The sequence below is a fragment of the Cynara cardunculus genome (genome assembly GCF_001531365.2).
Source record: "Cynara cardunculus var. scolymus isolate 2C chromosome LG 5, CcrdV1, whole genome shotgun sequence".
NCBI lineage: Eukaryota > Viridiplantae > Streptophyta > Magnoliopsida > Asterales > Asteraceae > Cynara > Cynara cardunculus.
Genome location: NC_037532.1, coordinates 35027469 through 35045877, shown reverse-complemented (window position 1 = coordinate 35045877; position 18409 = coordinate 35027469). Strand labels below are relative to the sequence as shown.

Here is an 18409-nt window from a genome sequence, read left to right as displayed (position 1 = left end):
TATCTTAAAACTCAAGTTTCTTGGTTCTTTGCTCTTGGTGTAAATCGAACACATTTGTGGAGTCGTTTAAATATGTTGGATTTTAAATATATTGGATTTTAAACTGTCATGAATTTTTTTTCATCGATAGTCTGTAATTGGAACCATAACTCTTATTTATTCAAATTGTATTAATATGGAAAGACCAAGTGAAACTTATATCATCGTTAAATCTTATCTTATAAAACCAGTGGAACTTCAAAATCGTTAAAATTCATGGCTCCCGCCGCATTACGCGGATAAACAACTAGTCAATTATTAATTGACTGAAAAGAATCTTTCCAATATTAAATACGTTAATATTAGTATTTAATATTATATATATAATAATTATGAAATTAGGTATTGTTTTTTTAAATGAAAAATAAAAAAGAAATAAATGGATAAAAGTAAAAGAATGCTACAGCATCATTGATTCCAGTTTATGAGTCAAATGGAAACAAGGGGCGTTACGTAGCGTTGGCGTGAAGGCAGCTCTCAGGTCGTAGTAGCAAAACCAATATAAAATCATTTCATTATTATAACATAATTTTGGATAAACAATGCCAATTTCTTGTCTTTAGTCAAGATTTCTTGTTTTGATTATGATTTCAGTTTCAATTTCAATTTCAATTTCTCATTTCGATCATTCAAACCAATAGCATTGCAGAAGAATCTGTATCAATGGCACCCACTTGATAAACAAGCTTCTATCTGGTCTTCAGGTGAACCCTAATCAAGAATCAGTCTTCAAATCGCCAGATTTTTTAGGGTGTTCTTCAGTCGTCGTTTGAATAAGCTCTGAAATTTAGGGTTTCGTATGATTGTAAGGAAAGATATGAGCTGGCGCAGAGTAGCAAACTCTTTACAGGCTTTCTCTGCTCATACTGCACTCTTCTGCTTCACATCCTTGCTTGTTCTCAAACTCGATCATCTTGTTCCCTACTCTTGGTGGTCAGTTTTTTATTTTTATTTATCTTATGTTATTATGCATGGATTTAATTTTGTTTGTTTTGTTATGGGAATGTTATTGGGGTTTCCCTATATGTGTGATTGCTTTTGAATTTGGTTCTTCCGTCTTTTTGAAAATGCTTTGTGGGATGGAGGAAACATGTTTTCTCAAAGTTCCTAAAGAAGTTTGGATTGAAAACTAGATTTTGGTTCATACCCAAAGTTTTCTTTTTTAATTTTTGTTATATTTCATTAAGGAATTGCAGAATTCAAGCATTTCTTCATGGGGTTTGGACAACTTCAATTAGGTTGTTGCATGTGCTAGTTTTTGTGATAGTTGAAGTAACTCTGATTGTAGATGTGCATTTTATAAATATTCATAATTTATTCTTGGTGAATTAGGTGAACAAGGTGCTACAGCTACTGTTTTGTAGAATGGGTTATGGAAATATTTGTATAATTTACAGAATATGATCTTATATTTCCATATGAAGTTGTTAGAAGCAATGATTTGCGAGTGTATATTTGAGAAACCCTTTTCACAACAATAAGGGGATGTCTAATTGCTTTTCCATCAAGTCATGTATGGATAAAGCTGTCTGTGTGGATTAATCTGTCTGTAAGGATGGGGAAGGTTTTTGTTTGGGAGGATTTTTCCATAGATGGAAGAAGCGTGTTCTTTAATTGGGAGGGGCAGGTATGGAAAAAACTTGGCTTTCTACATAAAGCTCCCCCAGAAGCTTAATTAATAAGCCACTTTCTATATTTTTAAGCCACTATCAAACAGTCATCTATAGGCGACCAAATAAGCTGCGAATCCCAGTAAGCTTATTAAGCTTCTAACAAACAGGCCCTAAGTTTGTTTGAAGATAAACTTGCAGTACAGAAACCTTTCTTTTAGTCATTGATTTCTTTGCTGATACTTGGACGATTTGCCTTCTGCTTTAGATGAATATATTAAGTATAATTAAGAGTATATTTAGTTTTAACAGAGTTGAGATCACCAAACAGAGCTACCATTTGTGATATATAATTTATTCTAGATGCAATTTTCTCATTTGCAGCTGTTCTTACTCTATTATGCAGGGTCATTTTCTTCCCACTTTTTCTATTTCACGCGATTGTTGCCCGAGGAAGATTCTCATTACCTGCACCATCAGTTCCCCATGGCCGTGATGTATGTCATCTTTATTTTACTTCTTTTTAGGAATAAGACTGATAATTTATAGACCAACCTGCACCTTGTGAAAATAGTGAAATTTCCCTGTCTTATGTGTGCTTCATGGGATACGTTTTCTTTCTGTTCTGTGCAGTGGGCACCATGTCATGCAGTTGTTGCCACACCTTTGCTTATTGCATTTGAACTGCTTCTTTGCGTCTTTCTGGAGAGTTACCATGGTATGACCCCAAATTAAGTGTTTGTCCCAATACTGTTTCAGCTTTACCCAATTTTGTTATATTCCTTTTCTGTTTATTGGTGTTCTAAAGTCTAAATCCCCCTTTAAACTAATCACTTTTTAAATAAGTGTGTAGTCGCTTTAGCTCTACCCTTTTGTATGCTGACAGCTAATCTTAGAAAAAGTTCCATTCATGTATGTGTTCAGTCAAAGTTTTGATTTGTTGTTAATTTATTTTATACAGCTGATAGGCCTGCGGCAGTAAGGTTGCAGACTGTCTTCCTTCCTCTGTTGGCATTTGAAGTAGCCATTCTTGTTGACAATTTCAGGTGATTGTTTTTTTAATTTTGTTTGTTCAATTCTCTGTATACCCGATAATCTGATTTTGTTTGTCAACACAAGTTTGTTTGCAACGTGATCTATATGTTCTTTTGAATGATATTAGTAATAAACTTACTGAAGTAATAAGCACCATCCAGTTTCGACTGTCTTTGGGACACAATAATAATTCAGAACTTGATGATTTTTGGTCGAGGCAAAATTAGTTGTCTCATATTGTTGTCTTGTAGGTTGACATTTTTCCTTGATCACTGTGCCATTGCATTGCTTTTTCTTTGGTTGAGAGTAGCAAACTCATTCGTAATCCAGTAGTCTTCTTATGATTGATGATCTGGAATGTAATGGCAGTGATTATGAGGATATCTGGACCTGCTTTGTTCTTGTAAACATTGTATATATATGTATATATTATAGGAGTCAGTTCAAACAAGAAGGCGAAATTTCGTGAGAAGGTAAGAAGGGAAGGTTCATGTGTGAATTCAATGATAAAATCCGAAAAAATCTACTTGAAGATACATATGTGAACCGACGTTTCAAATTATTCATTTAGGTTCACATATGCATCTTCAAATGGATTTTTTTCAATGATTCACATAAGAACCTTCCTTTCTTACCTTCTCACGATATTTAGCCTTCTTATTTGAACCTCCCCCGATATATATATACACACACACATACACATAATACATATTATCTTGTTTGCTTCACCTGATGTAAATATTTAGCATGAGTCAAGTATTCTATGTTCCCCATGCAGTAGCGCATGTGGTTTTTGAAATTTTGTTATGCCCGTTAGAGTCCATTTGTGCTAATTTGCTACGTATAGGACTGATAATCTATCATATATAGGATGTGCAAGGCCTTACTACCAGGAGATGATGAAAGTGTGAGCGATGATGCAATATGGGAGACACTTCCTGTAAGTTCAGTTGATAAATTGGGTGCCTTTGTTTCTGTTCCATAATTTAGTGGAAGAGCTCGATTTGTCATAAGAGTTTAAAAGTTCTAGAAGTTTCCAACTCCCATCTTTCTAAACATTAACAACAAAATACTAAAAGATCTTCTACAAAAGCTGAAACTCACGAGCCAAATAATGCTGATTCTCACCATCTCTTGTTCTATTTCATAAATGAACAAGTAGTTAGTTCTAACTTTATGGCTTTATTTTTGTTAACTTGTAATTCTAGAAGTTTCTGGCAGACTCCAATGCAGGGAAAACCACAAAAAATGGAAAACTGAGCAACACCCTGATAACTATTAATTTATCTGGTATGCACATGTGCATAAAAGTAATCGAAAATGTATCTTGGTTTCTATGCACGTGTGCCTTTTCTGCACATGTGCATACCGGACAAATGAATGGTTTATTAGGGTGTTCCTCAGTTTTCCCCTTTTCATGTGGTTTTCCCCTGAAGCCAACCTGTTTCAGGTAATCCCAAGTGCAGGATGTTGGCTATTGTTATTACATAATAACTCTATATCAAGGGTGCAAAGAAGCAATATCAACCGTGTTTTGTTATGATGATGAAACTTTATGGTCACATGAAATTTCTTCCAACTACTATAAACTGGTAGTTCTGTTTCCTTTCAGCATTTCTGGGTTGCTATCTCCATGGTTTTCTTCATTGCCGCTACTGTGTTCACCCTTCTGAAGCTATCCGGTAATATTTTCGCCAAAATGACTATCCTCTAATGCTAATTTTAAATATATATTTGGGAATCTTTTCATGAGTTTTTCCCTTTATCAACATTCTTGCTAGGCAATTTGTTTCCTATATGGCGAAAGAAGTCATTGATGTTATGAATGCTTAATTATATAATAAATCAACATGTAAAGAAAATTTATTGGTCTAGGGTTAGAGATTGTTTACTACCTGTTGGCCACCTCTTAATAGGTAAGAGGTTCTTACTCAGTAAGAATGGATGCTAATTTCCAACAGACTCTGACCCACAAATATGCTCGCTTTCTGACTCGTTTAGTGTTTCGGTCAGTGCTTACCCGAAACACTTGGTAAACAACAATTTTAGCCAGCGGTTACCCCAACCGAACCTCTTACTCAGTTAGCACTTACCCAATTCATGCATATTTTGTTGTTACCTTTTCCTCAGGCTTTATGAAGTTTGCATGTGATGCTTTCTTATATGCTTACATGGTTGATTGTTTGCTAGTTGTTTCAATCATCCCACCATGACGGTTTTTAATTACTTACATTCATTTAGCAGGTTTTGTAGATGCTTTAGGCTGGTGGGACTTGCTCATAAATTTTGGGTATCTTTCCCTTAATGCCCCTAGATTTTTGCATCTTTTCTTTTCGACATGCTACCAGCTATTCTAACTCTTTGCAATTTTGTGGTTTTCAGCATCGCGGAATGCTTTTCCTTTCTTGTTTGTACAAAGTGGTCTAATCCAGTAATTCACAGAAATTTGCGAACATCTGAAGCCAGTTCATCGTCCACTGCTATTAGATATCTTGATTGGAATAGTGGCTTAGTGGTTTCCTCGGAGGATACCTCCGAGGATGGGATGTGTAATCTGCAAGACATCGGTGGACACATAATGAAAATACCCATTATCGTTTTCCAAATTCTCCTTTGCATGCACTTGGAGGTATGTATAAATTGTTTGGTCTTCAAGTTGTTTGAACGTGATATTATATAGTTTGTTGATATTCACATGTGAATGATACTCGTTTTGAATTTCAGGGAAAACCTGTTGCTGCTAGATCTCTTTCCATTCCCGTCATTTTCTCTCCTTTATTTTTATTGCAAGGAGTGGGACTGCTACTTTCTGCATCAAGATTGGTGGAGAAAATTATCATTTTGCTACGTACTGGGAGCGGCACTGGAACATACTTCATGATTTCTGCTCGAGCTCGTGACTGCTTTGGGTTCTTGCACCGTGGCTCCAGGTATACCTTCTTTTTTAACCATGGGCGTCCGTGCGGACTCCGCTCCTCGACTAATCCCATGAGGCCTTGAAGATAACAGCCATGAAAATCCCTGGTCGCCATGAGGAGACTCGATATGGTGACCTATGGGGAGGATCCCCAAAGCCTAGCCTCTATTTGCCGGTTGAGTTGGCCATCGAGGTTAAATGCTGAGTCCAACGGGCTGCAGATACCTGAGTAAAGTTACTCACTATGCGTTTGTACTCTAATGACACATGCAGGCTGCTTGGTTGGTGGTCTATAGACGAGGGAAGTCGAGAAGAACAGGCACGGCTCTATCACGATGGGGCCTCAGGGTAAGCACTGACTCTTATGTTACTCCGTTTGTCTCAAATTAAATGTCCATAACTAGAAAGGCACGGAGTTTCTGAAATGTGTGATTATTGTACTTTTTGGTTAACAAAATGGCAATTTTACCCTTAATAATAGAGGAAGTAATAAAATTCTCCATTTTAGAATCAAGGGTAGAATTGGAAAGTATGAAAGTGGACGCTTATTTTGGGACAAACTTAAATAGAAACATGGAAACTTAAATTGGGACGGAGGGAGTATTTAAACAAAGCAAGTACATACTTCAGATGGCTGGTCAGAAGTTAGGTGCTTCTGACCTTTTTATCAAACGTAGGGGCTATTTGGTTGGTTTTTCATCAAGTCCTGTATGAATAAAGTTATTCATGTGGATTATGGGCCGTTTACCAAACACTTGCGGGTAAAATTCAACACTATCACTTACTTACCGGGTAAGATTCTAGTCTACCGAAACAACATCGTATGCAACAATTTACCCGGCAAGCGCTAACTGCGGGGAGAGTCATCGCCTTCACTTACCGGGTAAGACTCTCGGTCCTTGCATTCGCTCTTACCGGGTAAGATTCTTGGTCCTCGCCATATTCGTCCAGTAAGGTAATGGGACTTGGTAAGCGCGTACCCGAGTAAGTGTTTAGCAAACGGCCCTTAATCTGTCTATATAGATTGGTAGGGTTTTTATTTGGAAGGATTTTTTTTCATGGATGGAAGGAGCATGTTTTATAGTTGGGAGGCGCAGGTTTGGAAAAACTTGGCTTTCTGCATAACACCCCCCCCCCCCCTTAAAAGCTTACTGAATAAGCTACTTTCTATATCATTAAGCCACTGCCAAACAAAAATGTATAGCAGACCGAATAAGATGTGAATCCCATTAAGCTCGTTAGGTTGCTAACAAAGACCCCAGTAAAGTTATGTAGTGATTAACATATACGTGTGTGTATGCTAGTAATTTAGTGTTCCACTTTGGCTGGTATTCCGTGCACTTTACCGTATGGCTACTTGTTTACTAATTGTAATATGACATCCTAAACAATGTTTTATCAGAAGTTGATGCTAATTTATTGCAAAATGGTTTTACAGTATGCCTTTGCTTCTTGACATTTGCGTATTTGTGCAGTTATAACACTTTTTGTGGTTATCCACCTGAAATTGTAAAGAAAATGCCAAAGAAGGATCTTGCTGAGGAGGTAACCATCGTTTTTACACATCCGTAAATAAATCCTCGTGAATTATTTTTGCTTCTTAGTTCTTAAGATGGTCGTTCTTCTTTTTCAGGTTTGGAGGCTTCAAGCAGCTCTAGGTGAGCAGACGGAAATCACAAAGTTTAGCCAACAGGAGTACGAAAGACTTCAAAACGTAAAATTTCTAAATCATGATTATTTCCCGATGTTTATTGCCTTAACAATAGTGTCATATGATTACATCCGACGGATATTTTGACAAAATTGCATCCTAATACTCCCTTTGTCGCAAAATAAGTGTCCGAGTTTCTGTTTTAGTTTTGTCCTACAAAAGGGTCCACTTACAAAAGTAAGTGCCTACTTCGAATTCTCCCCCTAACTATGAGATGGAGAAATTCATTACGCTCTCTGTTATCAAGGGTCAAGTTGTCATTTAGTCAATTAAAAATGCTAGAACAAATTATGAAGTATTCCTACTTTTTGGATGTTTGATTCATACTAAACTCGCTCTCGAACAAATTATGGCAGGAAAAAGTTCTATGTCGTGTTTGCTTCGAAGGAGAGATAAGCACAGTACTCCTCCCGTGTAGGCATCGGATTCTTTGCAGGTACTCGTTATTGTTCCTTTAAACGATCATCAATCGTATCTAAATTCCAATTTCAACATCTTGATAGATGACCGCTCTTTGTGCAGTACCTGCTGTGAGAAGTGTAAGAAATGCCCTATTTGCCGTGTTAATATCGAGGAGCGCTTACCTGTATATGATGTATAGCTTTTCAAGACGTGTGAAGATCGGTGCCGTACATGACCCGTGTCACGGAATGAAAGATGGAGCTTTTGAAACAAAAAAAAAACAAGAACTTTGAAGATACAAAAGTTGCAGTTTCTTGATAACTTATGCGACTCCTGTTTGGTTTGTTTTTGTTTTTTTTTGGGTGGGTAGAAGAAGAGTGAATGTAAATATATGGAGATACCACATTTGACAGCTCATTTCAAAAGCCTGTCACCATTGTATATGTAATGTCCAAAAGTAGCAAATTGAGCCAATAACCTTTAAACTGTTTAAAACTATGGTGGAAGTTATTGGTAGCCCACAACTTTAAGCTTATAAAGAGGGATAGATTTTTGTAGTATATGGATTGTAACTCAATTCAGGGTTGTTGAGTGGTTACTTGTGAGTTTGAGCTTGGTTGTGGTTATGGTCCGAGTGTGATCGTCTTGACTTGATATGAAGACGTAACCACAATCATCTTATAGAGTTTTTTTTTCCGCTCTATGTTTGAAATTAGAGATGTAGGGATTGGATCGGATCAGATCAGGACCAAGGATATCGAGTCTTGGTCCTGACTGGTTAGTCCCAAAAGAGAGAAATTGCGTTTAAAAGTATTTATCGTGACTATGTTTAATAGAAGGGTTAGCAACCTACTTATAAAATCTTTTTATAGTATTGTACTCAGGGGCGGACTTACCATGTAAAAGGTAGGGGGAAGGGTCCCCCATTAAAAAAAAAAAGAATTTTCCTAAGGTTAAAAGTTGTCTTTTTACTTTCTACCATGGTTCTCCTCAGTGATTTCTTGTTAAGGCCCCCACCAACTAAAGAAAGTTTCTTGAAATCAATCAAAAAACTGAAAAGTTCTTCGAAATCGATAAAAAAAAAAACCCTTAAAAAATCCCTCGAAATAATCCAAAAAAACTTCAAAAATCTCTTGGAATGGTGGAATTAGACTAAAAACACATCAGACGACTTTGTGAGTGTTTAAGCTACTTTAAAGGTGCCCCCACTAGACCAAAATCCTGGATCCGCCACTGATTGTACTTTTATTCTTTCTTATTATAATGACGTGCTTTTAAATTCTTATCAGGTATTGTATTTTGAAAAAGGGAAAATTGTACCAAAATGGAACCAATTTTCACCTGATTCTTATTTTGGGGAACCAACTTTCAAAATCGTCATTTTTGGAAACCAACTTTCACCTGATTCTTATTTTGGGGAACCAACTTTCNTCCCCTCTATTTCAGCACACTTTAAGGGTTGTTTTTTTTACCTCTTAGTAGTTTCATAAAGAGACAATATCTGAATAGTTAAGAGGTGAATCTTGTTTGGCAAAAAAAAAAACTCTCTTAATGATTCTAAAACCCACTGAATGATTTTATATAATGAGCCTACTTTAACCATTCATAGCCATAATTTCATCGTAAATAATTATATTTCATTTTACACTATATCATGAGAGTTTCTTAAATCATTCAACAAATATCAAACATCAATTACTATAACTGTTATAGCAACAAAAGAGATCTAAAATATCTGGTTCAACCCAACTGATAAATGATGAGATGAGATGAGATGAGCTGGAAAAGATATAAAGATTGGAAAGGATATCACAGCTCATGCTTCAAATAAAATCACCAGGAAACAACTTTAGACAAATAAAAAAATTAATAAAGAAAAAAGGGATATTTAGTAGACACAGACAAAAGCATCATCCACTTCTATATATTGTATAAAAAATTCCAAATTTACTTCACTTTTCTTGGTCCAAAAGTCCAACAATGCACATAGTATTTGCAAGTAAAGTAATGCAATGCAAACCCAAACAGACAAATCCCCAAAAAGAATCCCATGTCCAAAGATTCCTCAAATCCCAAAATATAAATATAAAATATAAAATATATAAATCCATGAATAAAAAATTTAATAATAACTGTGCTTTTTTTGCCCCACCAAAAATGAACCCCCAACGCCCCCTTCTGCTTCAGTATTTGATGGATGGATGGATTTGATGGCTCTTAATCAGTCAGAGCCCAATTTGGTCTTGCTTCTGTACAGGACCTTCTTCTTCTTGGAGGTTTGGTTGTCAAAGGTCAGAACCACCTTGCCTGGTTCACCGCATTTGAAGCTTCCACATATCACTGGCTCGTCGGTCGTCGCTGCAATCTTCCTAGACTTTTGCACGATAACGGTGTAACCCTCTTCGGTTGCAGGCACGAACTCGGCTCCATATGTGATTTCATGGCCCACCACTCTGGCCTCCCATACCAATGTGCAAGTCTGCAGATTTTTAACAAAATTCCCACATCAAGAAAAGCATAATTTCATCTAAAAGACTCTTCTTAGTTATCTTTCATAACATTCCCACATTAAAAGAACACCATATTTGATCAAATATCATCCAAAAGATTCTGCTCACAAAATTCCCACATGAAAACAAGCCAAAGTTTGATCAAAATCATTAAAAGAATCTGTCTTGAGGTATGGTATCAAGCATTCAAGCCTGCATAATGTTTTAACAAAGTTACCACATGAAGAAAAAAAAAAAAAACCATAATTCCATCAAAATCATCCAAAAGACTCGTTCCAAAGTATGGTATCAGATTTCCCATACGGAAAAAAAACCATAGTCAATTAAAATCAATCAAACGAATCTGTTCTGTGTTCACTGTATCAAGTCTGCAAGATCTATTCTCACATTAGAAAAACCATATTTCCTTCGAAACCCTTCAAAATGCTCTGAGATCAATTTCATAACGAAATTCCCATATTAAAAAAACCATAATTTGATCTAAGCAATTCAAGATCTGAATTGTAGCAAAATTCCCACATGGAAAGAATCCATAATTTGATCAAAATCACACAAAAAGACTGTCTTTTGAGTCATGGTTTTAAGTACCTCGGGAGCAGGGAACTCGATGGTGTGTTTGGTTGCAGGCTTGATGATGTCTTCAGTGACCGAGTCAGCTGAGGTGAATTCTTGTTCGCCTTCCCTGCTAAGCCCACCGTACTGAACTGGAACAAGCTCAGGTGCTATGTATCTGAGATTCATCAAATCAAATCAAAACTTAGATTCAAATTACATATGATGGCCAAAAATGAACAATTGAAAGAAGAGATTAATGGAAAAGGGTACTGACTTGAAGAGGGTTTCAGCAGTCTTTGAAGGACCAGCAAACACAAACTTGCTCTTGGTTCTTTGGGTGAAGAAAGGATTGATCATCTTATAGAAAGCCAGGTACCACCATGGAACGTTAATGAACACCTTCAAACAAAACAAACCCCAGCTCAAAATCAGAAAAAGAAACCATCTATCAAACACCTGGTGGGCATAGGCCAAAGAACTTTGAACAATCCTTTGGGACAAAAGGAATAATTCATTAAGAGAAATTATTTATTTATATACCTGTTTGGCGACGAATTCAGGGTAATTGTCTTGGAGCAATTGAAGGGCTTGATTGGTGGCTTGACGAAGCTCCCTCTTGAAAGGTCCGGGAGAGTTCTTGAGATCGTTGACTTGAACGATTGTGCAAATCCCATCTGGGCTAAAATCGAGCTTTCTGATGCTCTTCTCCAGAAACTGAATCCTCCATCGGAGGAACTTGGTGCGTTTTTCTTCGTCGGAGAAGGTTTCGTGATATAATTCCTTGTTTTGGTACTCACCATAGGCGTTGTAGCAGACTGGGTGACCTTCTTTGTCGACTCCATGCATGTAAACCACTTTGTCTTGCTCTGTTCCCAGATCTTCTTCCAGCAGTGATTCAATCCCGAACTCCTTTCTCCATGCCACCACGTTTTTGAGCATGGCGAAGGCGTCTTTCACCTTGAAGTCTCGTGCTCGGAGGAATTTCAGGAGGATAACGTCGCTACGTTCGTCGGCGAGTAATGGGATTCCCCAGATGGAGATTTCTTCTGGTGAGATGGGTGTTTCCTCCGCCGCGCACGGTGGTGGTGCTGTTTCTTCTGTCCTTGGTGGCTCAGCAGGCATGGTGACTGCTACTATTGTTTCTTGAATCGCTTCGATCTTTTTTGCTCCGTCTTCATCGATGCAAGATTCGGCTTTCACAATCACCTCCGTCACTTCCTTCACCGATGGCTCCACCGCTGTAACCTTCTCCTCTTCTTTGCATTCAGATTCAACCACCGGCGTTGGAACAGTAGCTCCACCTTCAACGGCGGAAGAGGGTTTCTTCTCCTCCTCCTCCTCCTTAACCGGCGGTGGCGGAGGTGGAGCAGTAAACTCATGTTTATTAAGAGCTTCCTGAACCAACAATTTGAGTTCATCCAAAGCCTTCTTCTGTGGATCAGGAAGTTCACCCACAACGTTACTTTCCTCCTTGAATGAAATCGACGCCGTAACCTTCTCCTTCTCTTCTTCAACGGCGACATCCTTCACAGCTTCTTTCTCACAGGCTTCAACCTTCTCCGCCTCTGGAACCACGGCAACTTCAGCAGCCGCTGCCGGAGCCTCCGATGAAGCTGCCGCAGCCTTTAAGGTCTCTTCAGCCATGGATAACAAGAAGTAATTCGATCTAAGAAAATTCTCAAAAATGGAGGAGGGTTTGATGATTTTGAGAGTGGTGGAGTGGGGGTTTGAGGTGGGGGGGAGGGGGCTTTAAAATCAACGAGAAGAGCGGTTTGGGGTTTGAAACAGTCTGTCGTTTTTTTATTTAATTTTTTAATTTTGAATTTCCAGCTCAGCAACAGTGCAATAAAACGTGGGACCCTCCTATATTTCCCAACCGCTATTTGACAACTCAGCGATGTACTGTATAACGAGACTCTCTCTACGTGGTAATGGTGGGTGCAATTATCGTGTGTGATTGATGGCCGCTACCCCACCTTAACTCCCGACCGTTGGATTGGTGTGGGCCGGCACATCCATATTTCTTCTATTTTCTGCTTTTTTTTTCATTTTAAACATCAATATATTTTAATTTAGAGTAAACCAGAAATTTGATATTTATGAAAATTACATTTTTTACCTTTATAATTGCAAAATTACAAAACCATCATTATGGTTTGCAAAAATATTCGGGTTTTAACCGTAAGGGTGATGCCTGATTGGTTTGAGCTTAATTCCAAAGATCAAAAGTACCAGATTCAATGAGGAATGAAAATCCCTTTGTGGCCACAGAGGTTTAAATGCGGTGACTCTAAACCATCTGCAAAGCAGATATTTGTCCTGAGATTAGTCGGCTCGCATAGCGGGTTGGATATCCAGGTTAATCAAAAAAAAATTTGGATTTAATTCTTCTTTTTAATGGCCATTAAAAACTTATGTTAAATGAAGGGCATTTTTTGTCATTTCATAGATTTGTTTTTGGTTTTTGGCCAATCTAATTAGGTTTATGGTTCGCTTCTTTTGGTTTTTGACGACGTAAATGATAAAAAACAAAAAGATCTATTTTTAACGACCATTAGAGAAAAGGACTAAATCTTTATATTGTACAAACCATGATAACCATCTTATATTTTCGAAAATATAGGGATAAAAACGTTATTTTTGACAAACTATAGGGACCAAATTTGTGGTGGTCATAAAAATTAATTATTTTGAATAATTACGTTATTATTTATTAAAAAACAAATTTTGATAAATAAATCATGTTTTTTATATGAATAAGACTTAGATTCGTGTAATAATGAGTTGTATAATATTTTATTTATTAATAAGCTCTTATTTTGATATTAAATTGTAATAAATAATATTTAATTGAAGTTTTATTATTATTTATTAAATATAGTTTTATATTTGATGCAATATTTAAAACAATTAGAAATTGTTGTTGAAAGCAATTATAGCGTACTCGCTAAAGCTCAGAAGACACCTAAGATATTGTGTTAGATTTTTTTTATTTTTTTTTTAAGAAAAAACTTTGATTCACCTGCTTTTGTTTTAATGGTCGTTTATTAAATTCTTATTGGATAAACATTTTACAGCAACACTCATAATTCTCACTTATCTTTTCAGGTAATATTCTCGACCATCAAAATAGATTGTTGACAAACATGTTTTAATCCGTAAGCACTTACTAGTTAAGAGTTTTCTCCCTCACTTATCCGATAAGAGTCTTCTCCCTTATTTACCAGGTAAGATTATTGGTTCTTACTATGCCTCTTACCAGGTAAGATTTTCGGTCTTTGTCATGTTCACCTAGTAAAGATAAGTGACACCGAGTAAGCGCTTTTACTCTTGGTTAAGAGAATCTGCTTAGAAGACCATTTTTTGTGATAAAAGTTTAAAATCTCTTTCCAAGTTCTTATTGGACAAAAAGTAAATCCATGTCTACTCGGTTTTTTACCGACATCTTATTTGCTTGAAGCCTTTAAAAAAATAAGGGGTTTATGACTCGTACATAATAGAACATCTAAGATATATAAGTCTCTGTTTTAATAACACAAAACTTAAGAGTTGTTTACTAAATGCTTACCGGGTAATTTTTCTTACCGGATAAGAGCAATGATAAAGATGAAGAGTCTTCCTCGGTAAGTGAGGGTGACGACTCTTACCCAGGTAAGTGTTTACCAGGTTTTTATATTTTTCTATTCATTTATAATTCCTTAATATCTTTAACTTTTAATATGCTTACGTATTCAAACATTTATCGTTTTATAAAAATAAAATGATTTTTGTTAATTCTTTTTTTAGACTATAATACCAACTTAATAAGAAAAGGAATAAAAATTCAAACCACTTCTTTCTATCAATTAGAAGATAAGAAGTTCAACACATGCTCTTATTAATTATACATATTTTAGAGTAAACTATAAATTTGGTTCTTGTGGTTTGTTAAAAATAATATTTTTTTTATTTTTACAGTTTTAAAATTACAATATGGTCATAATGGTTTGCAAAACTGTCCGGATTTGATTCCCCCCTCCATTGGTCGTTAGAAAATTCTGTTAAACGAGGAACATTTTCATCTTTTTGTCGGTTTTTTGTTCTTTAACAAATCAAAATTGATTTCATGATCTTGGTCTTTATTGTTTTTAATTGTGTAAAATACAAAAAAGAAATTGATAAAAGAACAAAAAAATCTCTCATTTAACGAAATTTTTTAACGATCGAAAACAAAAGGACTAAATCTATATATTTAACAAACAATGATGATCATCTTATAATTTTCAAATTGTAAGGATAAAAAGTGTTATTTTTAACAAACCACAAGGATCAAACTTGTAATTTACTCTATATATATTAAGGATCAAACTTGTAATTTACTCTATATATATTAAGTGGGTGTAGGGGAGGGAGGATGGGTAGTCTACTCTACTTGCTATGGGCCATGGGAGACCAAGAGTTGAGGGTGTGGTGGGTGCCTTCAAGATTTGGTTGCTTCACCTTTAATATATATATATATATATATATATATAGAGAGAGAGAGAGAGAGAGAGAGAGAGAGAGGGGTTGGTTATTATACAACCCTTGACATTTGTGCAACCAATATAATTCAATCTCAACCGTCCATTTCATTTTATTATCGAAGAAAATATAAAATATTCTGATATCCGTAATTAATATTAATGTTTGACCAAATACCATTTTAATTTAATATTTTTGAAGCATTTGAATATTCAATTAAACTTGTTTTTTCAATAATAATCTATGGATTTAAAATTAATTAGCAACCATAATTTTTACATACAATTTGTAGATAAATTTGATTATGTAAACTAATAAATAAAAGTAATTATTTTGTATATTTATACTATATTATAAAATATTTGACAAAAACTCTTAAAAATTATTTTTTATGCATATTACTTAAAATCCAAGATTACAAGTAAATTTGTATAAATACAACTTATTAAAGCTTCGTTTCAAAATTCGTGTAACTAATTGCAGATAAACATAATTAAGTATATGATAAATATTCATTTTAAATATATAAATTTTAAATTATAATTAAGATAATTATTAACTTCTAACTTAATATTTAATTATTATTTTTATAAAATATTATATTGTTAAACCAAAAATAAAATACTCTGTTACTAAATATAATAAAAAAATTGAATTAAAGAAGCTACACTAAAAAAATAGGATTATTAAATAGTTAATTTGATACTAATATCGATTTATCTTTTTCAAATTTTTAGGCTATCTTCAAATTTATATTTCATTAAAAAATAAAAAATTATCGTTTTCTCAAAACCACATAAAATTGTATTATATCGATAGAGAAGAATAAAAACTAAACATTAAAATAGAAATTTATCTCGCTGCATTGCGCGAGTACTATTCTAGTTTAAAATAATACACGTTGTTTAATTTTTATATATATATAAAATTATTGATGAACAGTTTCTTAGGAACACATACAGGATACGTCACTACAAAAATGATCAGTTGAATAAATCCCGCGGTAGTAACGGAACTTTTGAGAAGAGGAGTAGGCTATTCTTTTTTCTTTAAATTCCGTTGACCGTTATTGCTATGGGGTCCCGAGGCACAAGGAGATTTTAATTTTCATTTCTCATCTCATAGAAAACCCTTTTCGCTCCGCTTAGTCTTTGAACCCCTTTCACGCTCATGTCACGTCGAGGTACAACATTAATAGAGACAATGGTAAGAAATAAATTAGCACTCTTTCTGTTTTTTATAAATACTAGAAGGGTGCTCGCATAATATAGCGAGATGCCGAAATATATTTCAATTTTAATGTTTTCTTTTATTATTTATCTATGTCGATAGAATGCAGTTTTTAGTGGTTTTGAGAAAAAAAAACGATAATGTTTTTATTTTTGAATAAAATATAAATATATCATTAAGATTTGGGGAAAAATATCGATAATAATTTCAAATTTACTATTTAAAGTTCTGGTTTTTTATATACTTTATTTAATTCTATATTTTATTTTATTTTATTTAGATTTAATAACGAAGTAATTTATTTATCATTTAATAATATGTTTTTTATAAAGATAATAATTAAGCATTTTGTTATAACTAATGATTATCTTAATTATATTTTAGATTTTTTATATCCAAAATGAAATGTCTATCTCGTATTTGATTATGTTTATCTATAATTAGGTACACAAATTCAAAAATAAAACGTTAATAAGTTGTACTTCCGATAAAAGACGTAGCAAGGATCGAAAATCTTACTTGATAAGTGATAGAAAAAACTTATCTGGTAAGTGCTTGTCAAATCACTTATATTACCGGATGTACATGGTAAGGATTCAGAATCTTTACCTGGTAAATGACCAGGAGTTTTACAAGGTAAGACTCTTACCCGGTTAGTGTTTACCAAATAAATTGTTGTATATGATGGTTTGATCGACTATAATCTTACTCGGTAAGGTAAACGAGAGTGTAGATTCTCACTAGTAAGCACTTACCGGGTAAGCGTTTAGGTAAACAGTTGTTACACGGTTAGCACTTATCGAGGGGTAAAAGACGTGTACAAAAAAAAAATGACTAGAAATATTATCTGATAAGGTAAGTGAGGGAGATGACTCTTATCAGTAAACAAGTATCTGATAAGTATCCTACTAACGGCTCCAAAGAGTAGACTTTTAAAGTTTGGTTTTGTCTTCCATAACGGACATTTGCGATTTATTTTTTATTTTTCTTTTAGAGAAAGGGATGAAAAAGCAAAAATGAAGGGACTAAATAGGTCCATTAGTACATAGTTGAGGGATGAATTATGTAATATCGAAAAATTCCAGGCGTATGTCTCGATTATATACGCAAATCATACTCTGTCAAATGATTGAGTCATTTACCATATATATATATTGAATATCATCCCACCAAACTTTTCTAAATTCATAGATTTTATAATTATTAATTATGGGTTGTCGAATCTTTCTTCTATTTCTTTTAAACCTAACAATATATATATATATATGTTGGTTATTATACAACCTATGACATTTGTATAATCTATATAACTCAATCTCAACCGTCCATTTCATTTTATTAATATGTGATTTCATATAAGTTATGATTGTTTCCTAATATAAATTATTGATCATAATTAATGAACCATATTTATCTTTCATAAATATTCAAATCATAATAAATGAACTTTCATCATTTCCATAAATATCTCAATTTATTGGGTTGCATTGGTTGTACAAATGCAACAAGTTGTATTTGAAACAAACTCTCTCTCTCTCTCTCTCTCTCTATATATATATATATATATATATATAGAGTTTGTTTCAAATATATATATATATATATATATAACTCAATCTCAACCGTCCATTTTATTTGATTAATATGTGATTACATAAAAGTTTTGATTGTTTTCTAATATAAAGTATTGATCATAATTAATGAACTATATTCATATTCCATAAATATTCAAATCATAATAAGTGAACTCTCATCATTTCCTTAAATATCTTAATTTATTGGGTTGCATTGGTTGTACAAATGCGACGGGTTGTATTTAAAACAAACTATATATATATATATATATATATATATATATATATATATGGGTGTGTTCTTTTGTTAACCAAATTTATGATAT

The 18409-nt window shown here is 34.3% G+C and overlaps 2 protein-coding genes across 3 annotated transcripts; one reads left to right on the top strand and one right to left on the bottom strand.

The window, feature by feature from the left end:
• The first annotated feature begins 452 nt into the window (after nt 1-452).
• Nucleotides 453-8274, top strand: LOC112513618. Of its 2 annotated transcripts, XM_025119938.1 has the most exons (15): nt 453-523; nt 681-972; nt 2056-2146; nt 2283-2367; nt 2611-2695; nt 3555-3624; nt 4297-4366; nt 4929-4974; nt 5067-5313; nt 5409-5614; nt 5875-5949; nt 7077-7146; nt 7235-7315; nt 7669-7748; nt 7835-8274. In XM_025119938.1, exons 2-15 carry the CDS (start codon nt 839-841, stop codon nt 7911-7913), a joined length of 1419 nt encoding a protein of 472 aa, XP_024975706.1. In that variant the 5' UTR covers nt 453-523; nt 681-838; the 3' UTR covers nt 7914-8274. The 2 variants fall into 2 exon arrangements, with proteins under 2 accessions (XP_024975706.1, XP_024975705.1); XM_025119937.1 differs by lacking the exon at nt 453-523 and having other exon boundaries at nt 573-972.
• Nucleotides 8275-9610: 1336 nt separating this feature from the next.
• Nucleotides 9611-12511, bottom strand: LOC112513317 (patellin-3-like). The gene is made up of 4 exons (XM_025119547.1): nt 11320-12511; nt 11054-11178; nt 10813-10954; nt 9611-10193 (listed from the first exon to the last, which is right to left on the bottom strand). Exons 1-4 carry the CDS (start codon nt 12421-12423, stop codon nt 9936-9938), a joined length of 1629 nt encoding a protein of 542 aa, XP_024975315.1. The 5' UTR covers nt 12424-12511; the 3' UTR covers nt 9611-9935.
• Nucleotides 12512-18409: the final 5898 nt, after the last annotated feature.

Coding starts and splice junctions, on each gene's coding strand:
- LOC112513618 (XM_025119938.1), top strand. CDS start 839: ATGATTGTAAGGAAAGATATGAGCTGGCGCAGAGTAGCAAACTCTTTA. Junction 2,368..2,610: donor CTTTCTGGAGAGTTACCATG/GTATGACCCCAA, acceptor TATTTTATACAG/CTGATAGGCCTGCGGCAGTA. Junction 7,316..7,668: donor AGTACGAAAGACTTCAAAAC/GTAAAATTTCTA, acceptor AAATTATGGCAG/GAAAAAGTTCTATGTCGTGT.
- LOC112513317 (XM_025119547.1), bottom strand. CDS start 12,423: ATGGCTGAAGAGACCTTAAAGGCTGCGGCAGCTTCATCGGAGGCTCCG. Junction 11,179..11,319: donor CTGAATTCGTCGCCAAACAG/GTATATAAATAA, acceptor TTTTGTTTGAAG/GTGTTCATTAACGTTCCATG. Junction 10,194..10,812: donor TCGAGTTCCCTGCTCCCGAG/GTACTTAAAACC, acceptor AAAAATCTGCAG/ACTTGCACATTGGTATGGGA.